At 37.0% G+C, this 26,730-nt stretch overlaps 1 protein-coding gene across 1 annotated transcript in view; it reads right to left on the reverse strand.

Moving 5' to 3' along the window:
• LOC136675409 (piezo-type mechanosensitive ion channel component 2-like) overlaps window positions 1-26,730 on the reverse strand; it is a 75,590-nt gene that overhangs the window by 46,393 nt on the left and 2,467 nt on the right. Inside the window, exons 2-5 of the mRNA XM_066651941.1 lie at window positions 22,171-22,266; window positions 15,052-15,177; window positions 7,839-7,881; window positions 2,283-2,445 (exon numbers count right to left, since the gene is read on the reverse strand). Coding sequence (XP_066508038.1) covers window positions 2,283-2,445; window positions 7,839-7,881; window positions 15,052-15,177; window positions 22,171-22,266 — 428 coding nt within the window. The remainder of the gene's footprint in view (window positions 1-2,282; window positions 2,446-7,838; window positions 7,882-15,051; window positions 15,178-22,170; window positions 22,267-26,730) is intronic.

Consider the following 26,730-nt stretch of genomic DNA (forward strand, 5'->3'; position numbering starts at 1 on the left):
GTGTAATTATACACAAAGATGCAATAATATATTTCAGACATAATCATGGAGAATGTGCTCTAGAATACCCGCCAGAAACATGTAGAAATAAGACTGAAATGTGTTTTTGGATTTTAAGATATAGAATTAGAATTAGAATCACTTCATTGGCCACTGTGCTTGCACAAAGAGAAATTTGTTCTCTGCTTTTAACCCAATCCGTTCTCAGTTCAGCAGTGACAGTGAGTGTCTTAAAAACTCCAGCAGCACTGCTGTGTCTGATCCATTCATATGAACACAACAAACACTAAAACACCACCACCACATCAATATCACTGCAGCGCTGAGAGGGATCCATCCCCCCTCCCCCAACCCCCAAATAATTCTGGCCCTGGCTATTGAAGAACAGGGGTGAACAGAACAACAGATGGAGTACTATCTATAATTTTACAACTACAAAGTGCTTTTGTGTGGTCAGTAGAACTGTGAGAATGGACAGTGAGGGTAGAAACAAGGAGGAGGTCATAATGTAATGGCTGATCATTGTATAAGTTTAACAACATGCAGTTGAGATTTTGAAGGTAAACACACTAAGGCCTCTGAACTTACACTTATCCATGAAACACTTCTTAATATATAAATCAGCCTGAAGTCTGTGTAGAAATGTGTGTGTCCCTGCATGACTTCAACATAACAAACCTGCTGCATATTAACCCACCTCAGTAAATCTGTATTCCATCAACAATAACACACAATAAACCAAACTAGCTCTTAACTGCTCTACATGTGTGGCCTGCGGCTCAGGAACCAGCACCCTGCTAACATTAACACGGCATGCAGGCATTACTGAACACACCCAATAATGATTAAACACTACGGGCTGGTTTCCTGAACATTAATTAAGGCTAGTGCTGAACACTGGACAAGTTGAGAATACAGTGTACTACTGTACTACAGTCCTTACTGTACTTCATACAGCTGTATATGATTTTATATGAATTCTGTATTGAAATTTCTTATTACATCATTGGATGTTTTCATTGCAATCTATTCTGTCTGATATTAGGTTTAATTCGGGTCTGCAAAAAGCTTTATGTTGTGCTCTTCAATATCTTTAACAAGACAAATATATGACGAAGTTCAAAGATGAGCACATAAGCTGGGCAGAAAAACAACTGTGATGCAAAACGCAGAGAAAATTACTCAAACTGGCAGTCTTATAAACACCACCCTAAACTGGTCTGAATACCAATTGCAAATAAATTATTCTGTGGCCACGTTCACAGCACGTGTGGCACTGCATTTCACCCACAATAACTCAACAACACAATGAAGTGTTCTCCTGAGAATAAGATTATTCTGGATGACAACATGTATTCGTCCAATTCATTCATTCATTGTTTGTAACCACTTATTCAGTTCAGGGTTGTGGTGGATCAGGAGCCTACCCGGAACAATGGGTAAAAATGGCTTTCTGTTTATGGTCTCTAACTGTGTTTCTGATGTTTACAGGTCAATCAAATTTTAAATATAATATGGTTTTATTACAAGAAAATATATATAGTGAATTTGCCACAAGCCCTTTTCAAAATATTTGCTTTAAAAGTAATAAAAAGCAAATGAAGATGAACTGATTTGATACACAGAACAAAGCAGTAAAGTATGGATGTGTAAGAATGTCAAAGCACTTTATTTTGGGAAGATCTCTTTATCATCATTACTGTGTCAACTGGTCTGACTGTTCAACTCTCCGTGTGGTCACGTTTCAGTGTGCAAGTGAATCAATGAAAGTAATATCAAGTAAATGACCCTCTACTTCTTTATTGACCTACGGTTCTACAGCTACTCCTGCAGCATAAAATCTATTATAAGTCAAACTGTGGCATCAGATACATTTAGCATTCTTGGTTTACATTTACTGGTATACCTACTTGTTTTTATCTTATTAAATGTTCAGAAATATTTATTTTCTCTTGCACAAGAAAAGCACATATATTTTAAATGTAATAGAATAGGCCTGGAAGGATGTGAAAGGATGTGGAACTGTAGCCATTAAAGATAAAATTTCAATGTACTAATCAAACACAGAAGCATTTTTCATTCTTAATAACAACTATATCGATTGCCCCAGAGCTCAGACATCAAATTACTAAAAGTATTTGGGACTGCACTGATATGTCTCAAAAAAGAATGAATGGATGAGGAAAAAGAAAAGAAAAACATGCAACAAAAATTCTGCTTTGGGCCCTAGATGATAAAATATAAGGCTAATATTATGCTTTAACAACTCGTATAAATCTCACCTGATCATCTGCCTCAAAGTCATGGTTGAACTGAGCCATTTCTTCTGCGGGCCTCTTCTGCTCAAGACTCCTACACAATAGCCAGGTTCCCAGGCTTGCCATGAACATGCCGATGTCGGGGATAAACACCCGGATGCCATTGCCCGCGTCTGACCCTCTAACGCTGATCACAGAGGAAAGAGCAGGAATGAGTTGCTGAGTTTCATGACTAGTATTTGATAAGATTCTAATAGGAAGAGTTCCTGAGGCTGGTATTCATCTGCCAATAGTCAGTTAAATACTAGGGATGGCTCAACTAGTCAAATTATTAAAAAAAACTTTTGGAAACCGATCAATAATTAAGAATAATCCATTGTATACCACTGAGCATTTCTCTTTCATTTGTTCTCATATTTAATCCTCCAGACTGAACTAACGCAAAAGACATATCTGAACAAAACGCTGGCCAGTGCAGTTTGTCATCTGAGTCACAATAAACCAGTTCAACACACTGCAGCACTGTGCTCTTGCTTTAATACACAGTCAACAAAGAAGTGTGTGTTTTCTTTTATTATTTCTCAATCCCAAAGTCAGCATGGTGGTTCAACACGTAGAATCTGTGTCACATAGCTACAGGGTTCTGTGGTTGTGGGTTTGAGCCCCGCCTTTGGTCACAGTCTGTGCATTCTCCTCGTGTCTGTGTGGGTTTCCTTCAGGTGTTCTGGTTTCCTCCCACAGTCCAAAAACACATGCTGGTAGGCAGACTGGTTATTCAAAATTGTCCACAGGTGTGAGTGAATGTGCGAGTGTGTATTGCCCTGTGATGGACTGTTGCCTTGCATGCAGTAATACCAGGAAATCTTCTTTTCAAACTGCCATTAGTGCCACACACCTAACAGTGTAGCACAGAGACACAGACTACATCAACACGAGCTTATCTTTTTACATTTGCCTATATTTATGTTACGTTTATCTCAAAACATAAATCTCAAAGAGTACATTTTAAAAATAGATATATTTATATAATATAACAATGCTAGGTGAAATAAAAGCAACATAAATGAACTGATTACTTATCAAAACTTTATTGCTACTAATTAATAAATTGCTATTTCTCAATAAAAATGACTAAATATAACTGAAATGCCTACTACTAAATACCACATCCATTTGCAGTGGTCCCATGAAAACCATCTGCAGTGATTGAAACGTGGAAACTTTCTGGGAATGCTGCTTTTTCCTGCAGCATTTTCCAGATACAGCTTCTTGCACATCTGTTACGTGCTACAATGTGTTGGTTTTATATGCCTCTCCACCCTGTTCCATAAAATCTGCCTTGCCCCATATTAAAAGGATATAAATATTTCTCATTTAACACACACTGACTTCCTTTAAAGCATCCCCAATGAAAGTAAACTTTTCTTTAAAGTGTTATTCTGGACTGGAATGATTTCTTCAAAACATCCCTTTTTTCTGCATTCCATTATTATGTCTATAAAATCCTGTTTTCGAAGGGGGCTGATTTTTTTAAGGGCATTGTGGTGTATAAACCAGTACCCACAAAGTGAAACCCGTGAATAATAAGTATGTTTATTGTTAAGGAATTGAGCAATGACAAGAAAGTTGCTACCAACTGATGGGACACTTTTGTCCAAAATGCCAAATTTTACACTTCACAATCTTTAAAGGTGTTTGTAATTCTCAAGTGTAAATTACTGAATTTCAGGAGAGAAAAAGAGCTTAAAGATGAAAATTAACATTGTTCTTGAAATGACAAGTTAATCCTTCTAAGGTATATTTACATGTCCTGCTACACATTAAATCAAATGGAACTGTTTATAACAAATAACAAAATCGTCCATTGCTAAAGTGCCCTTGAGCAATGTACCGAACCCCCAAAAATGTGTGTGCTTGTAAGTTCACTACCAAACATTAGACTGATAAAGTTTTACACTGACGTTTGTACATTATATTACTGCCCGTTCTCTGTTCTATGTTGACAGAAGTTTTATGCTAAGTTCTACATAAGCAAAAATGTATTACATAAGAAATACCATGTGTAAGGAGGATAAAAACCCAATAAATGTACTAAATACCAGTGGTATTGGTTGTCAAGAGTCAATTTAAAACACACCTGGGTACTTTGATACAAGATAACAGCTCTCTGCAAAAACACTATGTAATAATAATAATAACATGCTTGGTTTCTACCTTTTCACAGCCACTTTAGACTCATCTCTCCCTGCCATCCTAGCTGTAAGTCAATTTGGCTGCTTTGTTTCCTCCCATTCTGTGTCTCCATGCCAGGTTTAAGAGGAGAGAGGCATCAGCGTGCCATAATGTCATGGCTAAATGCCTTCGTTGAAGTAACAGGTCAATTAGGGACATAAACAGTTTACAGTTCAGCTTCCTGCCACTTTCCAGGGGCCTGTACACCCTGTTTGCAATGCTGCTGGCAAAAGACATGCTTAGGACTTTTCAGCACTTAGGAAAACCACGGCTAATAGGATCAGGGTCCCGCAAGCACATCCATATGTCAAGGATCTGAAAAATAAGGGCTGTCAAAGGCAGTTCAGGTATAATTAGGTTTAGTCATCTTCAGCCCACGGTTAGAGGGGAGTACAGATTGGAGCCGTATGAAGTGATGGGCAGACTGCTGAGCACACACATAAGTGCCATAATGCTGTTTGATTCTGTTTTCTGCTAACAGGCGAAAGAAGGACGAGTCAAGCAGTTCAATACTTTAAAAATATCACAACCATCTCTTTTTCACCTAGACGCAAAACAACCAACTGTGAAAGAGTGCACTAGCCAATGATTTTCCACCACTTAATGTTATCAGTTTTGCTGTGCATATCATGAGTGATATCTGAGCCAAACATATATGGAACTTGATGCTCATCCACAAGGCCTGCCCCTCCCTCAGGCCAGTAATCAGAAAAGCAATTGTTGACAAAAACAACAGAATTTAATCTACCTATGACCAGCTACAATTATTTTTATAACAGTAGAAAAAGCTACCATTATTTTTAACTATAAATGTTTGTTTAACAGCCCTCAGTTTCACATGAATATGTACTGTTCCACTGAGTACCTCTTGCAAAAAATAAATAAATAAATAAATATTTGAATGAATCTGGCAAACATTAAAAAAGGAGCTTAAATTTACTTGTTTGAATATCACTTAAAGGAGCAATAAAAGTACATATAAATATATATATATACATATACGTATATATATATACATATACGTATATATGTATGTATGTATGTATATATATATATATATATATATATATATATATATATATATATATATATATATATACGAATAAACAGTGTAAACACTGTGGTATGTGTGTTTTAAACAAAGAAAGTTAGGAATAACTGCTGTGTTTTAAATCTAACTTCAGCCTTACATACTTCAATTCTTTTTCATTACCGAAGGCAGATATTTTAGTGAAATGATGTACAATTTTCTGTGTAAATAAGTTGATTATGGCATATTTGTTTTAGTTATGAAGGTCCACATTTGTTTGTGTAGGTTCTGCATCTTTAACCTGAGATCTCTGAATAAACTGTACAGACAATCAACATTATAAAATAGATGCTCTATTATTAATGATCCATCAGATATCCTTCATTTTGCTTTCAAACTCTAGCTTCTTATCCAGCGTTTCCTTTACATTAATTGCTCACAGGTATTTTAATTAATCACAAGTGAGTGTTTTGTTGTTGTTGTTGATATTTTTTGATTTACTGTGTTATTTGTTGTCTCTCTTGTGTGATGTCCATGTGCCCAACATAAATTGCCCATCTAAGATATATATAAAGTGAAATGAATTGATTGATTGATTGACTGACTGAACCTGGTAAGCCAACATAAGCTTCATGTCTGGGGAGGAGGGGGGTAGATGATGATATTTAAATACATTTTAATAATAATTATATATTTAATATATAACAAACCAAACAAAAATAATGTCTAGGAATCATTTGATATATTGTGTCCCCTCTGTATCACTTAGATATCCAAATTTGACCAACAGTCACCACTCCCAAGATAATAGATTCTTGTAAGTGAAAAATTTATTTGCCCCCTCCCAAATTCTTTTTCTTTTTCACGTTAGTCAGACTACATGGTTTCCTAATAAAGTTAGAATAGGAGGAAACTAAAAACATTTATAAACATTCATTTGTTCCCTTTCTGTATACATGTCATACTGTTCAGGGTCATGTTGGGTCCAAAGACCAAGTGGAATCACTCACACTTAAGGACACTCATACATGTGGACACTGAACAGATAATCCACAAAAAAACGACATGTTTTAGCCACACTAAGGCTTTCAACCTTAAACTGTTACGGTTTCTGCTACAGCTTCTCAATGGGACTTTGAAACATAACTTAAAATCTTTACCTTTTTGCTTTTGAGGCATATTTTTTGGTTGTACCCTTGCTCTTGTGCTTTGGAATGTTGTCCTGCTACATAAACTAACTGCACTTGAACATTTCTGAAATGATTCAATGCTTTGTCACCATTTTCTCCAGCATTTCCTCCATCTGGGCTTTAAACATGGTTTGCTGGATTTGCAGTGGGCATAGTGAGTAGTCTTGGTTTCACCACTATCATTTTCATTATTAAATACCAGCAACTTTTCCCAGTACCACAGTTTTACCATCTCTAAAAACCTACTGCCCGACCCTATGGGGCCAATTACCTTTTTTGCATTTTAGTAAATGCAATAATCATTTAAACAACTTTATGCTGAATTTACTTTTCTTTTTCCGTCATACATGACATTTATAGGTCTGAAACTATGTGACACACAAGCAAAGATAGAAGCAAAAATATATTTTGATGAAACATGAACAGTTACTCTAACAGTGGAATCTCCTCATCTCTCAATTTTCTTTGCAGAATACACTCTTTCCTTACTGAACTTGCTTTAACTTTTAAAGAATTCAATCACCTGAGTGAAGCACAATAGTGTCCATAAATGTCAAGTGCTCAGAGCTGATTGACCATGATAGGGCATAGATTCATAATGTATTGACCCAACAGAGCAGCCTCAAAATTTATGGTGTGGATTAAACTGAAAACTTTAGCAAAAGAAAATGGCCTTACACAGCAGAACATATTATGACCACGCATCACTCACTTTGGGGAGAATATGTTTGAGAACTCACTAAGAGGTCACAGCACTGCAGATTTTAGCACTTACCCTGCTCTAACAATTTCAAGTCCACTCATAAAGGTTTAAAGACCGAAAAATTGATTCAAGGGTGATAATTTGGGGAAAATAACCTATAAACTCTGCAAAGCTTTGGCCCTCTTGGACTGCAGTCTGACATCTTAAGCTCTGCAGTGAAGCAAAGTATTAATATAAAGATTTAAAATTTGACGTAATTAAGGCTTAAATTGAAATATAAGAGGAAATTAATGTATTGCATTAACTGTAATTATCAACTATGGAATATGCTATAATGCAAACTTATTTCAAGATAAAATTGCAATATTATGTATTCGACAGACATATATAACAATCTATGGAGAATTATAAGCCAAATGATTTACCTTTCAAATCCAATCTGTCGTATAGACTTCTCCCACAATGAACCTGGAGGAAAAATAATAGAAGAATTTAATATAAGTTGAGCACATTTTTTATTCAATGCACTGAAATTCAAAGCTGTAATAAATTTAAGACACCTTTAACCGCTTGCTGACCATTATGTTTCAGGCCATCTTTATGATACGACTGAAAGGGTGGGTATGTCAAGACAGCTCACAATCAAAATTTCTGATTTAAATTACACTTTCAGTGTGTGCCAAATGTCATCAATGTTTATAGGTAGATCTGGGCGTTATGGCCAAAAATGTTATCGCAGTAAGTTTAAATTGTCTAAATTCTAAATTGGTTGATCTCGATATATATCACAGTATTAACATTTTGGACATCCTTCTAAAAATTTCAACTGAATACACCAAATGTTCATTACTATACATTAATTCATTCAATGTCTCTAACCGGCCAGTTCAGGATCGCGGTGGGTCTGCAGCCTATCCAGAATCACTGGGCGCAAAGCTCATTACTATACAGTATGCACATTACTCCAATTCACAAATACAATTCACCAATTCAAATTTCACAAAAGTAATGATATCTATGTCTTGTGTCATGAAAAATTTGTTAGGGCATTACTACCTGAAGCGTAAATTAATAAATAAATAAACACTCCCAGGGCGGCACGGTGGCGCAGCAGGTAGTGTCGCAGTCACACAGCTCCAGGGGCCTGGAGGTTGTGGGTTCGATTCCTGCTCCGGGTGACTGTCTGTGAGGAGTGTGGTGTGTTCTCCCTGTGTCCGTGTGGGTTTCCTCCGGGTGACTGTCTGTGAGGAGTGTGGTGTGTTCTCCCTGTGTCTGCGTGAGTTTCCTCCGGGTGACTGTCTGTGAGGAGTGTGGTGTGTTCTCCCTGTGTCCGCGTGGGTTTCCTCCAGGTGACTGTCGGTGAGGAGTGTGCTGTGTTCTCCCTGTGTCTGCGTGAGTTTCCTCCGGGTGACTGTCTGTGAGGAGTGTGGTGTGTTCTCCCTGTGTCCGTGTGGGTTTCCTCCGGGTGCTCCGGTTTCCTCCCACAGTCCAAAAACACACGTTGGTAGGTGGATTGGCGACTAAAAATGTGTCCGAATGTGTGTGTCTGTGTTCCCCTGTGAACCTCCAGGGTGTATTCCCGCCGTGTGCCCAATGATTCCAGGTAGGCTCTGGACCCACTGCAACCCTGAACTGGATAAGCGCTTACAGATAATGAATGAATGAATGAATAAACAATCCCAAGTGCTGAACTGTAAACATATTGCACTTAACCCATTAGAAGGCTTAGAACAGTGCTTATAACAGTGAGAAAGCTAGAAATTTTTTACAGTTTTGCACGTTATGTCATTCATTGTCTGTAACCGTTTATCCAGTTCAGGGTTGTAGTGCAAGGCGGAAAAAAAAGTTCTGACCTTTGCAGTGTTTATTTAAGAGCAGTAGCCTAATCTATGGCATTGGATCAAATTAAAAATCTGCGAGCTGAAAAAATAATTTAGTGTGAGGAAAATCTTGTTAGATACACACAGGCACTTGAATTAAACCTGTTATAGTCTTGTTTGTAGTCTCACATTCATGTGGTCGCCTGTTCATTCACCGTAATAGCATGAGTATATGTGCCTGATAGTGTGCTAACCAGGAATAGAAATGAAGGTTTATTGAGCTCTATTACCCAAAGCTTATCATCATTATCACGCACGAACCATATCGATATCGCTTTATCGCCCAGAACTATTTACAAGTTTTGAAACCGCTGTAAAAATCTTCATTGTGTCAATATCTTATTCATTTGAACAGTCCAAAGGACTTTTTCCCCAAACAAATATAAATAAATGGATCTCTGATAGACATTGTACATTCCACCTAATGATTATTCCAGACAATGCATATACTTTCTAGGTATCCTTTGCCTTGAAACTCTTAGCCAAGTATTGCCAGTGTTTGGAGTCTGCCAAGAAGTGTTCACAGCTTTGTCTATAACTGGAGTGTTTACAATAATGACAAATCAATATGTCTGTCTATTTTGTTTGTAAATTAAGTGTCTAATTAGGGACTTTAGGGAATTCCTTTGGAAGCTGAGTTACAACTTGACATTATTTAGCTTCAGAACCAACAACAAAGTGGTAAGCTCAAATATTTTAGTCAATTATTAATTTTAAAAAAAGTATAAATACACTACTCCAATGTGTGGACACAATATTTTCCACATATTAACAATAAATAACTCAAGCAATATATAATACAAGTTTTAAAAAAATACACCAGACTTACATCATTTACATCAGCGAACATGTAAAAACAAAATGCATATACATAAATATATCAGTAAAGAAATCAAACAAAGAGACAAACACAATAACAACATGCCTATAGAAGCTAAACTATTTAATTGTGGTTTTAGTTTTTTAAACGACAGTACAGAAGGAGTCAATTTGATTTCTATTTGGAGAGTGTTCCACAGACTTGGTGCTGACACTGAGGATGCTTAATCACCATTTTGATTTTTTCTTGAATGGGGACCTTTCAGATATTGATCTGAAGATCTCAAGGCTCTCAAATTATATGAAGCTAAAGAATGTCAGTTAAGTAATTAAAAGCCAGTGCTAAAAACCTACAAAAAAACCCTTAAACCGCATTCTGAAATGGATTAAAATCCAACGAAGAGATATTAAATTTGGGACAATTGATTGTGCCTTTTAATGCCAGTTAGTTGTTGCTGCATTTGGGACAATTTAAAGTGCTTATTAAGGCAAAGCATCATGATAAAATCAAGCCCCTACTGAGCTTCAGGCTCACTCATTCACAGCACAAATCTACATGTAAAAAAGCGCCACTTTGCATACTGAGCATATCATATACATGTGTTTAAAAACTTTAGATTGGTACTCATGTCCGGTGTTCCTGTTTCAATGCTATCTGAATATCCCCCAGTGCAGTTGGACAGTGCACTCAAGTCTGCCTGAGGCAGTACTGAAGAGATCAGCTGTAAATAGAAGTGTCTAGTCAGACTCAGAATAGCTCTTCCATAAAAGAAAAATTGACATTCCTGGATCCTTTACATTTGTAACAATTAACTGTGTCAGGTCCAAACTCAAACTGCCAACAGGTGGATGAGTACTCACCACGATTCTACAACTGAAGTGAAAAACAAAAGTGCAGTGGAGGTACTAAGGCATGTGTGTTTTCATCTAAAATAGACTTCATTCATTTATTCCTGTTCCATAACAACTTCATCCTGTTGAAGGTTACAGTGGGTCCCAAGCCTACCCAGGAACACTGGGTGCAAGGCAAGAATACACACTCGACAGGGTGCCAGTCACACTCACACACTTACTCACAATATACACTTATAGAGACATGTTTCCAAGCCAACTACCAACATGTGTTTTACTCATGAAAACCAGAGCACCTCATGAAAACATAGAAACCTATTCAGAAACTGTTAGAACACATAAAACTCCTCACAGACAGTGATCCAAAGCAGGGTTTGAACCCACATCCCCAGGGAATATAGGTATTAGATCAGTAGCAATAAAACCACTCAACTCCAAAGGATGAAACACCTGAACAGCTACAGATATTTGACTCAGCCTTTTATAGTTCACAACACTGGCTTAAATCATGATCATAAGGATTCCTGTTGAAAGAGCAATTACTTTCAATTAGTTTCAATGAATAGTACACCATTTCAGAACATAGGGATCCAATGTTATTGTTTTTGCATTATCAGAAATGTCCAAATATTATGAGTTTATTATGAAATTGTAACGGTCACACATCTATGTTGTAAATCGTTATGATAATTTTCAGAATCCATACAACGTTCATCATTATTTATCAGTTTTTTTGTTGTTTTCCCAGGGTTCCATCTGGTCACGGTTCCTTGTTTGTGTGTCTTTTTTGTTTGGTTTGGTCTCTCTTTACTCCTTTTGTAGATGTAGTGCTGTGCTGCTCAGAGCAGCTTACTGCTTTAGATCCATTTAAGATCATTACTTTTGCAAAATGGGATTTTTTTTGACAGAAATGTTACCTTTAATGATTCCTGTAAAATGCATTCTCTCCTTCTTGTGCTATTTTCTGCCTTCTCTCTTTGCAGTAGGATATGTCTTTTTTACCTAGCAGTAACTCATGCCTTTAAAAAGTGATAAAAAACGACTGTGGTCAGCACAATGCACTGAAGCCTGAGATAGACCAAGAGAGGCAAGACAACACTGGCTTAGTGAGACATTATTAACTCAGCAGCAGACCTGGTCAGCTCTGAAAGCATATATTCACACGTGGATATTTTTTAAACAAATTATCGCAACTTGCAACTTACAAAATAAAAAAAAATGAAATATTTAAAAAACAATATTAAAATCTGAGAATGTGCACTACACCACATGTGAACTGTTGTAGGACATATTTATAATTCTACACAAACAAATGTACATCTTTGTCCCAAAAATTATGAAACCACTATAAAAGAAAGGTTGTCTGTGGGTATTTCCATCCATCCATCCATTATCTGTAACCGCTTATCCAATTATATTCAAAATATATAAGGGTAAAAACTATGTTAGTACCTCAGGATTATATATTTGACATTGCTCTCTACAATAAAACATTGCTCTAATAACATTTCTTCCATTTTTTTCGAGTATCTTTAAGTCAATGCATTAATGGCTTACTTGGCACCATGAAGACAGAGCCTTGGTAAGAACAGAAACCGGACGCAATGGTCTTTTGTTATCAGAGCATCAGACAAACTGCCCATGCAGTGTGAAGGGCTTAAGTTCTGTCTTCTTTTCCACTTTCCACAACAAAAAGCCAGAAATCGTAAGGACATCTCAGAGTGAAACCATAAGAAAAAAGACTGAATCATTTATCACATCTAAACACATTGATAAAAGCATATAATAACTTTGATGACTTTATTCAAAGTCAATAACAATATACATAAAAACATAAGATAAAATAAGATATGGTAAGAACACTTCTCTCAATAGCGTGCATATTCACAACTCAAGTTTGTGGAGGCATAATACACAATATTAAAATAAACTTTTATGACAAGAAATCTCTCCAAGTTCAGGAGCAGTACCGTCTATATAAATGTGAGTGTAATGGTTTGAGGCAGAGTTTCATGAGCTTTTGAAAGCTAATTATCCATATATATCTCAGCCCCAGAGAGGCTTTTCAGAGTCAGGGCCAAAATCCCAGCTGTTCTTTATGCAAATAGTCTTTGGACTACATATAATATATTAGACTCATATTTTAATATTCTGTATTATATTTAATAATTCTGTTCTAGTGTTTTTTCAAAGGCACTCCAGCATAAAAATTACTGCAAATAATGAAAATAATAAAATGCAATAATTAGGAATTATAGCTTGTTTTCCCGTTACATGTTTTCCTAAATACTTAAAAAGGTCTGTAGCCTTTAGTACTCATGCTACTATAATCTTTTACTTCACAACAGGCATTCCAGTTTGGAAGCAACCACAAAGTTGTCAGGAACGCGGGGCGGACTGATGGAGGCGGAAGCACTCGCAATATCACTGACTTTATTTACACCAAAAGATACAAAACAAAGACAGAATACTTAGACAAAGAAAGACCTAGACAGAGACTTGGACAGAGGGGCTTAGACAAAGAGGGAACTGGACTGACAAACCTAGACAGATAGAGCTAAACAAATCTAAACAGATAGAGCTAAACATAAATCTAAACAGAGAGAGCTTAAACAGACTAAACCTAGACAGAGATAGACAGACAAACCTAGACAGAGGGATCTAAACAGGCAGAGACCTAAACAGAGAAAGCTAAACAGACTGAAACTAGACAGAGAACTAAACTAGACACAAACAGACCTGAGACAAGAGATACAAAGACTGACCTAAAGGGACTGAGTAACAGACAAGACAGACAGACAGACTGGAGAAAGCAAACCGACGGTAGAAAGCATACTAAAGGTGGAATGTCCAACAAAGAAGCACAGAGACAAGGGAACTTAAATGAACACCACCACAAGGGACACCTGGACTGATAACGAGGGGGCAGGATTACAAATGACACTGACAAGGAGGAGAAAGAAAGGCGGGACATGGGCGGAGACATGGACAGTAGCAAACAGAGCCATGTGCTCATTTGACAGACACGACAGGACAAGGGCGTGACAACAGTGGCGGATGCTGGTCTTTCAAGGAGGGGAAGCTCAATTTCGGCCTACATCATAAAAAGTGTTTATTTATACGTAAATTCTACCCTCCGTTCCTTTTCAAGAAAATGATCTGTGACCCTGTCGTACCAACAAGGCGTCTTTTCCAGGGACTTGACTAGTGTCCTCTCAATGGCCAGCAGAGCTAGGCTGCTTAAACGGCCTTGGCCCATGTGAAGTGTGTCCGCCTGTGAGTGCTTTGTGACGGTGGAGGGGCTCAGCAGCACCCGCTGGACAGAAACTGCGATAGAAGTCAGAAAGAGTGATAGAAGTCAGTCTCCAAACACAAGCAGCTACAAAAAACCCACCAGAAATAGAAGCTCGATTTGTCACTAGTCGTTTTTAACAACGAAAATGCCGCTAAGAGGATTAAGAAAGTCTGGTTCAACTCAGAACAGAATGAAAATGTAATGCTCCCACAGATCTTTACACCAAAGGATCGCTGATTCGCTCATTTCGCTGTCAATCAAAAAGGGATTCAGCCTCAGACAGATCATCCAATCATCATGCAGAAGCTGAGTGTCCGGGCCAGCCCAGGCCAGCCCACTGCCCCATAGACCCCCAGAGACTCTGAGCGTCCGATGGGTGGGACAAAGCCCAGCATTTATCCAATGGCTCGTCTCGTTTCGCCACCCTTCGCTGCTTCGCTATTGAACTCTGTGGACGCTCAGCGTCCTCACTGTTTAAAACACTGTGAATCTGCGCGAATGATTGAGAGGAAAGCCGCGTCTTTACCAGTGATAAGAAGCTGATTCTGAACAAAAGTTAATCGCGTTGTAGTGCATATTTATTCAATGACATGTACACACAACAGTATATATTTGATCACTTATTTTTTGACATTTTAGGGGAAGCTGAGGTTCCCTTGCAGTCTTAGAGCAATCGCCACTGCGTGACAAAGGCAAAGACTTTTGCAGTTTAAGTACATTACACTGGATATCCTTCTGTAGCTAAACATTTTATCTGATTGAGGATTATACTGAAAAACTTGTGGAACTTACAGTTAAAGTCAGACCTGACAACATCTCCTGCCACCAGACTGTTGACAGTGATTTGGTAGATGATGTGGAACAGGAGGAAAGTCATACTGGCAAAGCACAGAGACTTCAGCAAACGTCCTGTATGGCCTGTAGAACAATAAAACAATATCAGGTCAAAGATTTGCAAGATTACAGAGAAGATCAACATCAAATACTCAGTCGATAACCTACTGCTATTTAAACAGAAAAAAAGGAATACAATGTACAACTATATGCAGGGAAATACAACTTGTCAGATATTTCTCCAATGTTTGGAAGAACGTCCGTATTATGGTTTAGCAGAAAATATGGTTATGTGGATGTGGGAAATTTGAACTGTATACCATGAGGGTATACATGGTTTAAATACTCTGGTTTAAATAAAAAATGAGCAGGTTTATATATTTAAACAGGTGTGGCTGTGATGCAGATGAGTTTTTATGGTGCACCAACAGCTATTTTTGAAGAGATGGTAAAATGGTGTTAAAATGATAATTTCACTGTGTGGATTTGTTACACCCCTTATTTACCACTGAAAATCATTTATTCTTTTCTCACTAAAAACAGCCATAGAGTTGAATCAAAATTTTAATATAACTCTTACACAGGACCATTTCACATTTAAATACAAGTCAGTGTAATGCAATTATCCAAAACCCCTGGTGCAGTATTCCAATTTTCTCATGTATCTTAGTTTTGAAGAAGATATCACACTACCAGCACCACTCAATTAAGTGAAAATCCAAAAACCCATGTGATTTGATTAACCATTTTTGCCCCATCTTTACACCACAGATGCCACACATCCATGTACAAAGGCCTCATGACCTTAGACAAAGACCCTGCTAGCGGCTGCTAGCACTTCTAACCTACCTTATCTGACTCAGACCTGGCTCAAACTGGTCATGGCTTCATAAAACCAAGAGAGCAATACAATTTGTGCTAATTTCCTCCTAAGTTTGCCGTTGGCAGTCCGAGAAAGGCTAGAGAATGCTCGTTAATATGAGGCTGAGGGAACATAGACTGCCAGGAGGACACAGTCCAAATTCCCTGCTAAACCCCTAAACCACATCACACCACTCCAGATGCTGCTGCTTTTGTCCCCATTAAACAAAATAACCAGTGATGAGGGAAGACTAGAATCTGAAAAACTGAAAGCTTTTTCAACCTTTTAAAGAAAATTGTTATTTAACCAATTATTTTAACAATGTAACAATTTTAAACAGTAATGACATAGTCACAGTGGACGTGCAGAAATATCTGGATGTGTGAAGTCCTGATTTTAGGATAAATGGTCAATAAAATTGAATATGCATCACAAATTCCCCTGTTTATCTAGAACTGTGAAAAAGGACAGGGAAAATGATTAGAAACATTTTAGGATATAATACTGAACAAAATACATCTACCGTATAATAGAGTGCATGTATTCACTGCATGTATTAGAGAATGTAACTACTTGTTTAAATTAACAGAATAGAATCTTTTATTTCTATTACTGACCAATCAATACAAATAAATATACCTTTTCAGCAACTGTAAAAAATGTGCATAAAATATAAAATATTCAAATGCAAGCAGTCAATTCATATTTAAGTATATAAAAGCCATATAAAACAAACAAGAGTATATGAAGGTATTCATAGTATTTTAATGCATAGTTCAAGATAGTAATAAAAACAAGTCTTTGACAACGTCCCACATTAAAAGTCGCAGAGCTTAGAACTGTACTTCCACACAATTCTAGACGTTCCCTTTAACTAGATGAGTATTATGAAGATTTTTCCTATGTGAACACCTACATAAAATCAAAAATTAAAATAATTCCACTGTTTCTGTTCAGTCCCATCATTACGTGAGCAGACATTAAAGTGCATTACAGTGCATTTCTCATTAAACCATGAATGATGATCCTTATGATCCTTGATTTTGTTATGTAAAAATATAGAAAAATATGTGAAATACTACTGATAGAAAACCAGCTTTGTAAATCAGAAAAACAAGTGTATTCATAGAGCTTAAATTACTAATAATAATGTTTTCAAATCCATCTACACCAGGCTATTGTTTCTTTGTATTTCTATTTTTCTGTTCATGACACGGTATGACAAGTAGCTCCCATACGCCAGGTGTCATGTGTGTGTTTATATGTTCATGTTTGTGTGCATTGTGTGCTCTATTTATCTACAACACAGGTTACTGCACCTATTCTTAAAAATGTCCCTTCAGGGGAATGTTCCATCTCATCAGACAGATGTGAAACACTAATACAACTTCTGTCATAACCCTTCAACACACAAACACACACACACACACACACACACACACACACAATCAAATTAAATCCATTAATCTATGCATTTTGCAATGTCATAATTTACAATAAACTAGTATGAAACATCATGACGGGATAGTTTATTGTTTTAATATATATACTTATTTAATGTTAATAAATCATTAACTACTGAACACACACTACTATATGATCTGAAGTACTAGCATCAGTTGTGCCTTACATACATTTTAAATTAATTAATGATCAAATGTGTGATCACAGAGTTTACAACTTGTATTAGACCAACTTATTACAACTTGCTATATCACCTTATTAACTCCTCACTGATCCTGACACACCTGATCAGCTCATTATCAACCCCTTACTGATCCCAACACACCTAATGCAGCTAATTTGTAAAGTGAATAAACGTTTTTTCTGAATAAACGTATATATTTGCAAGCATGAACTCATCTGTAATTTAACTAATCAAAACAAAAATTGGCAACAGAAAAAATTGGAAAAACATATAAAACATTTATGATGTGACTATGTTTGCATTAGGTAATGTGAAAATATGCTAAGCATTTGTCAGTTTAACTTAAAGGGGTGGTTTCCCAGACAAGGATTAAGCCTAGTCCTGGACATCCCATTGTCATCTAGGATTTCTGAGACTATTGTCTCAGTGCAAATACCCAGCCACTGGCAATCCACTCTGAATTTTTTTGTCTGTATTAAAGCTAATCACGCTATTCTGCAGGCTACTGCAAAAACAAATAATAATAAAACAAACAAACAAATAAATACTAACTACCTAATGATATAATGATTTAACTCGTGCTGTCAAAATTAATGCCTTACCACACATGGGAGTTTAACACATTATTTTTTTTTTACTCTAATTATTTACCAAATCTTTGTCAGACCTTCATCTCATAATTCACTCTTTTTTACAGAGTCTAGTGACACATTATCAGTGTTATCTAGCGATGTATACACTGTATGGCTACCGCTGAGTTCAGATGGACTCAGATACATTGTATTTGTGATAAAATATGTATTACATCTCATAACTAACCCCTCTACTTACTCTTCTCTCTCCCTCTCTCTCTCACACACACACACACACACATAAACACACAGTTGGTCACAGACATTAATAGCAATAATGATTACTTACACCTAACCGTAACATCAGTAACCAAATGTAAATTATTTCAATTAAGTTTTTCACATTAAAGTACCATTCATTCATTCATTGTCTGTAAGCGCTTATCCAGTTCAGGGTTGTGGTGGGTTGCAGCCTACCCGAAATCACTGGATGCAAGGCTGGAACACACCCTGGAGGGGGCACCAGTCCTTCACAAGGCAACACACACACACACACACACACCTAGGGACACTTTTGAGTCACCCATCCACCTGACAACGTGTGTTTTTTGACTGTGGGAGGAAACTGGAGCACCCGGAGGAAACCCACACAGACACAGGGAGAACACACCATACTCCTCACAGACAGTCACCCGGAGGAAACCCACATAGACACAGGGATAGCACACCACACTCCTCACAGACAGTCACCCGGAGGAAACCCATGCAGACACAGGGAGAACACACCACACTCCTCACAGACAGTCACCCAGAGGAAACCCACGCAGACACAGGGAGAACACACCAACTCCTCACAGACAGTCACCCGGAGGAAACCCACGCAGACACAGGGAGAACACACCACACTCCTCACAGACAGTTACCTGGGACTTGAACACTTCGAAAAAAATTTTAAACGATAGAAAATGTCAATATCGTTATTATTATGATATTCTGTCATGTTTACGTAATGACATCATGCAGTTACACGAAATATAGCGTACATTCCTTACGTGAGTCATTGAGGCACAGTGACAGGTAAGGTGGAAACTTGCTCTGTGTTCAAATATTTGCTCCAAAAGAGGATTGACTTCAGTCATGTGGAGGTGGTTTGGATGTAAAAAATATCAATATTCAAATATTTTTTATACAATGTCAGAATCTTGGTAAGTTACAGTTGTTTACATAATAAGCAGATGTTTACACATTAATTTGTTGCTTCTTCTGAATGTTTGAAATTGTTATATTTGTACTATAAACTAAAGTAAAATTTAATTAATTTAAGACTCCGGGTGACTGTCTGTGAGGAGTGTGGTGTGTTCTCCCCGTGTCCGCATGGGTTTCCTCCAGGTGCTCCGGTTTCCTCCCACAGTCCAAAAACACATGCTGGTAGGTTGATTGGCGACTCAAAAGTGTCCGTAGGTGTGAGTGAAGGTGTGAGTGAATGTGTGTGTGTGTGTCTGTGTTGCCCTGTGAAGGACTGGCGCCCCCTCCAGGGTGTATTCCCGCCTTGCACACAATGATTCCAGGTAGGCTCTGGACCCACAGCAACCCTGAATTGGATAAGCGGTTACAGATAATGAATGAATGAATGATTAATTTTAATTTAAATATAATTAATATTAATATAACATTTATTTTGTTGAAATAGTGTGTTCTTGAAATTAATAAAATTATTTTCAGTGTTTTTTTCATATCGCCAAGTATATCGTTATTGCCAACATACACTGAAATGTTGTGATATTATTTTAGGGCCACATCGCCCACCCCTACACTACACATTTATCTCCTTCCTAAAAATACAAGGAAGTACTAGCATTTTAACTTTATTCTATTTTTTTATTAATAGACATATATATAAACAAAATTCCATTGTGTTGATCTCACATAGATACTTATATTGTGTTTACATATCCATTAATAAAAGCTTCAGTCTTAAGAAGAGACAATGCCATTAATCATGATTTATTGCAACAAATTATTTAGTTAATTTATTTAATCAATCTGCAGCCCCTATATTTAACCTTTTAATAATGGGATTTTATAAAGTGACATTTTCAGTATTCTGTCACGCTGTATCTCCAAATCCCCAGAGTACAAACACTTAACTTTATACTCTATGGATCTGAAAATGTGTTATGTTTCCAGATTATATATGCGATTATATAATGAGACTTCAAAAAACACCATGGTGAAGTGCATTTCCTTTACAATGAACCAAGGTCTCTTTAACTATTTATGAGGAAATAAGTGGTCCACTTTAGAAACTCCCATCCTTTTCCCCTCTCTACTGGTTCTATGAGACACAATGCAGTAATGTCTCTGCCCTTCCTCTGACCACTCTGACCACTATGTCTTTACAGAAGTCACTTAAGACTACATTCCTATAGTGCTTCAAATGTAGGACTAATGATCTTTTTTATGCTTGGGGATTATTATTGCCATTCATAGCTGTGTGCATTGTGTATTTTCTCCACTGCCCTAGCCTGTTGAAATAATAATAATTATAATAATAGAAAAAGAGTGGTAGACATGAATGAAGCTGCTGTGTTTATTTTACACTTAGCTGATGTCCTTATTTAACCTGGGTGTAGAGGTTCTTCCCATGGTTTCACAAAACAAAGCTACAAAATTTTAATCAAGGGAGGTAAAATGGCAACATGTTAGTGGAACAATGCAGTGTCCTTTCCCAGACTCTGGACAGCTCTTAAATAATTACAGTTTAATGAGCTTTATATCTTTAGTGTAACTATAAAACACTAAAAAACTTCAAGCTAAAGCTTCTTAGATAAATGTTAAATAAAACAAAAAGGTAAGAAGAAGTATGAATAAACACAGCTAGAGAATTACTGTCATGAACTTGCTAGACACGGTGACAAACAGAGATACATTAGAAATGAATGAAATGGCAATTATATCAGCGTGTCTTCTGTGTAGACAAACATACATAAATATTTTATAGGGAATAAGTACATCATGTTCTTTTTCAGTAACTCAATCTGATGGGCTAAAAAAAGCAATCTAAACAAGTGTAGTTCATTTCTTAAAGGGGGCATATTATATGCCAATTCTCAAGTGCCTGCACTCTGCCTAAGGTGCAGCACAAAAATGAGAACAGCTTGTTTTATCCCATATTAACTGGCTTAGGCAGACCCCAAAAAAACCACCTGCTTATATCACAACTATGTGTGTATTCATTCCCTAAATATAAACACATTTTATAAGACATTTTAATATGCATTAAAAGTAAACAGTCTATCACTCACAATGTAAAGAGATCTGAGCTATTTTACATCAGCCCACTCTAAATGACACGTCTGTTTACTCAGTTACTGAATTGAAATATTAATAAATCTCCCTTAAAATGATGTAAGCCATTCAGATTTCATCCAGTAAACTGTCTCCAAGCAGCAGTAAGAAATGCTCCAGACCAGACATTTAAGAAATATAATATGTCCTAACATAAATTGTGGCCATTAGTTAGTGCTTCACATTTACAACATTCACCAGAATTGAGATTAGTGTGAGCGCAGCAGTCCTCTCACTGAAGCTGCAGCTGTGCAGTTTTAGATATATGCCTCCAATGTCCTGCCCACAAACTGAAATCAAGATTTAAACTGATTATGCCTCAGACTATCGTCATACTACTGGCCGGTTCATACCTATAGGTCAGTGGTAGGAGCAGCTCTGGAGCGGTTCAAGGGAAGGTTAAAGCAGAACACACTCTGTTTCTAGCAATAAGTGACTTTATATTAGTGACTTTAGCTTTGGAGGTTTATCTTTAAGGTATATCAGCGTGAATTGTATGTCTGCATTATGTCTGAAGACAAAATAATGTGATCATTTATTATTGATTCACAGTACTAAAAGTAGTTCAACTATCTTTTTACATAATTCCTCAATTTCGCAGGTCTGTGGTAAGCATTGGAATTGTAGTAAAATAGAGTAGCTCTTACCCTGCATAGTCTTGGTTGTGGGCTCTGGAAACAGTGGGATGAGCAGGAGGTAGATCAGGTACACCAACGAGAGACAATTGTACCTGAACAGACATGCTGAAGAGAAGACACAGAAAAGAAGATAGAAAGGTTAATAGAGGTGTACTGTAGAATCAACACAGCAAAGTCATACTGCACAGTTTCTAAATTCAGCAATTAAGGTTTGCAGTACATAACCTGTGGTTAATTAAGCCTTTCATGGCTCTGCCAGGTAATATATTGCTCTGGTGCGTTTCCAAGAAAAGGGAACAGAGTATAAAGCAGCCAGAGCCAACGATTATATTAAGATAACGTAAAGTAATGCCCTTTGCTACAATGCAACCTTAAAGAAACTGTAGAAAAAGGTGAGGAAAATAATAGGAGTTAAATAAACCCGTGTCACAGCAATGAAAATGATATCTTACCATTATCTAATTAAAATTACTGTTAGCAATATATTATTATGAATAAAAACACTGAATGTTTAGTACAAGAGACAGAGCTACAGGAGTCTGGGATTGTGGGTCCCCCTCCGTAAGGTTGTGACCTCTTTGGGACACTATCTATTAGACGTTTGGTGTGTTCTCCCTGTGTCTGTTGGGGTTTCCTCTAGGTGCTCCTGTTTCCTTAATCCAAAAACACATGCTGGTTGGTGAATCAGCTATTCATTTATGTGCCCATAAATGTGACTGTGTGAATGAATGTGTGAGCATGTGGTGCCCTGTGATGGCTGTCCAGGGTGGGTTTCTGCCAGGGCCGGTGCCAGAGCAAATACAGTGTGTGTGTGTCATATATTTTAAAGGGGACAGTGATTCAAGTGACACATACTGTTCAAAGTGAACTGCACTTTTAAACTGATTGTTAATTTGCAGTCAGTAATACCATTAACTTGCTTCAGTTGGACCACACTACAACCTAGTCTTGGGCAATATGAGCGCAAATCGATATGACGATTAATTTAACATTTTACCACAATTAGGATTAATGAACGATTATTAATGTTGCTGGGAGCTTGTTCCTCTCATTTTGTCTCTGCATTTACTTCTTTTTGTTCAGTGTCGTCTTAATTACAGTCAAAAACAGCACGTCCAAACCACAGACAATGTGTTTTTTATTGGTACTAGCTGCTTGAGTCGCTTGATCGGCCTCTGTGTTTAGGTTGCTTCCATTTGGCAGATAGGGGCAGAATCATGTGACTACAGCTTTGTAGCGTGATTTTAAAAAGACAGTACATGAACACGCAATGGGGACATAACAGAATAAAAATAATTCATATAGACAAGATTATCAAAGACAATTCATTTTCAATTAATTGCCCAGCAATACTACAAACAAATCTGACACCAGGCTCACAAACAAAGGCACGTTATTGGAGCAATTTACAAGATAAACGTCACACAGTACAAACAAAATCCATCACTACACGCTAAGTAAGCCCATCCCAAGCCTGGTTCCTGCTTTGTGCCAATGCTTCTGGGTAGACTCCTGACGCACCACAACAATGAACAGGATAAAGCAGATAGAGGAAACAAATAAATAAAGGTTTGGACATGTTGGACGCCAACCTGAAGAGTACCTTATTCACACTGACTGAGAGAAACACACAAAGAAACACCAGCTCCTCACAGCGTATCAAATTGCTTTATCTACACAGTACCACATGCTATCATCCCTATTCACAGTGACTTACAGTTACTTCTATATACAGGCCTGTCCCTTTTTTCTCTCTCTCTCTATGTTTGGCTAACCTGTGCTGTCTCCACATCTCTGCTGTTAAAATTAAGTTAATTATAACTGCCCAGACACAATATTTTTGAAAATGACTATATATGAACAACATTGATCAATGTTTTACAGTCCAAAATATTCATATACAAACGTTAGAAACAAGACATACCTGTAATCTTAAATTTCATCTTTATTTTCATGATAACTATAAGACTTTTTTTCTAATGTTATTATTATAACAGCATATAAAAGGTTTGTGAAGCCATTGAGACAATGTACATATTTATGATATGGTGAATTAATTTCTTTCAGCAGATTGAATCAATGCAGCTTAATGCAGCGTTAAGTTATTGTGAATTTATGCAGCGTATCAGTGCTGACATCCCACTGATCAGACCTTTAGTCATGGTTATTATAAAAGACACTAGGGCGATACCATTATAACTTGTAAAAACACTATGTGGTATGTTATATGTAGGTGTATAAAATGACTGAAATAACTATTACTACTTCAACAGAATTTAAAATGACCAAATCCTACGAAGTTACAAATCCAATCACAGGTAGCCAAGCAAGTGCTAAAGCAGCCTTCCACAGAATTAGAAGCCTATATCCCCTCTCGGCTCTCAAGTACTTGAACGGCTAGGAAGCATTGCCATCCAGATGGTGGCAGCTGGAGGATAGCCTCAATCCCACTATTTCACCTCTAATTAAAGTAAGTTATACTGCAAGTTTAAATTCCTTTATGTATCCATTCTCTTGTAGCTCTTCCTGCCATTTTCAGATTCTGCAGATTTTAATTTGGTATTAATTTTAACCCAAAGCTTAACTCTTACTTAATGCTGTATAACTTATTTTAATTACTATTGCATTGGTTTCCTCCGGGTGCTCCTCAGTCTAAACACATGCTGGTAAGTGAACTGGCTATTTAATAGTGTGTGTGTGTGTGTGTGTGTGTATGTGTTTTATGCCCTATGATGGATAGGTGTTGCATTCAGGGTGTGTTCCTGCCTTGTTCCCAATGATTCTGTATAGGGTCTTGACCCACTGTGACCTGGGAGTACCTGGAGGAAAGCCATACAGACACAGGGAAAACACACACCAAAGTGCTCACAGATACTGAACCGATGTATTAAAGTTGTGTTGATTCCTTAAACACATCTTCCTGCACAGGTCATATCCAATATGTTACATTTATCAAAGAAACAGATACTGGTCACTGCTTTATCGATCAGTTGGTACCTCTAGACAAATGGAAAGTTCTGGTATTTTGAGACCCTCACACTTCAGCATACTTTCAAATGCAGACCTGCCAAATATTTAAACATTTATAAATTCCCAAAAGCAGTAATAAAAATATATATTCTCCTCACTAGGTCTAGTTTAGAAACGGTTGGTTTGGCCACAGATACAGCAACCCGACTCAGGAATAATAGATGTCTTTTAAAAATTGGGAGCCATAGCAGCTGTTTGCAGTGTTCAAACCTATGTGGTCTAAAAACATTTAAACCTCTAATGTTTAGGTAACATCAAACACCTTGTTATAGAACAAGAACTTTTTTGACCTTGCTACAGTATATCAGACAAATTATAAGAACTTTAAAACAATGTTCAGCTAAATAGGCAACATGAGGAACATTTAGACATTTAAAACCTACAATGCATACTGTTGTTGAGATGTCATGCCTAGCAAATATAAATGGGAAATGATAGCGCTGCAAAAAAAACAGCTGCAAATTTACAGCAAAAACCCTTCAGCAATGTAATGTATACAATGAATGCAGCTGAATTTGAAAGCAATGTTGCATGCTGAAGAATACAGCCCCATGAATAAATTAAAATGCTGGATTTGACTTTAAACTCTGTTTTTTTGCATTATTATTTGGATGTACTTTTATTGGAGCAAGCCAGCCACTGCCAGGCTACATCATGCTAAGGCTACAACGGTTGAGAGATGGTCCGAAGCTATTGCTTTGGTTAAAGACATATTGGCTGACTTGTGAAATTGTATGCAGTGTATAACATTCTTTCACTCGTTTCCCCCTTTTGCTTTCTCCCTCACATGTGCGTCTTTGTTTCTTTTTCTTGTTTGCATGTGTTATGTGTGGAAAAAAAGTATAATAAAAAAATATAATCACAAAAGAAATTATTATAAAATGCTGGATTTGACAAAAATGATCTGTTATTTCTAGAGCACTACACTTACATCATTTAAATTCATGAGGTATGCTCATTGCCTTGCACCAAGTTGTCCTTGTTTAACATGTTTTTCTTAACCCAATGAAGATGATTTTAACTGCTTTGTTTTTCCAGACACTTTGGTGTTGTATGTTTCATTTAACAAGCTCATCCCATAGTAGCATATTATAGCAGACACTGGGCTATGGCCAGAGTTGTGAATTAAGACTGGTATAAGTACATGTAACATCCAGCTTTCCAGTCAGCAGTTAGCAGTCTAGATCTAACAAATAATCATACAGAAATATATTATGGTGCAACAGTCCTGTATATAAATAATGCCTCCCTAGAGTAAAGATCTGTATGTAAGAAGCTGCATACCAAGCTAAAAGCAGTGTGTTTTAAATATAAACTAAAGTGTCAGTGCTGTAAAACCAGCACCATACTATTACTTTCAATTAAAAATTAAGTATTTACAAAAGATCCCATGGTATTTAATAAAAGCATACGACTGTAGAAAAAAAAGTACAGCATCCATCAGCTTACAATATTTTTCATTATAAGAGGATCTTAACACTGCGTATGTGAAAACAAACAGCAAGTGATGTTCATTAAGGATTCACCGAAACAGCAGAT

The sequence above is a fragment of the Hoplias malabaricus genome, chromosome X1 (genome assembly GCF_029633855.1).
Source record: "Hoplias malabaricus isolate fHopMal1 chromosome X1, fHopMal1.hap1, whole genome shotgun sequence".
NCBI lineage: Eukaryota > Metazoa > Chordata > Actinopteri > Characiformes > Erythrinidae > Hoplias > Hoplias malabaricus.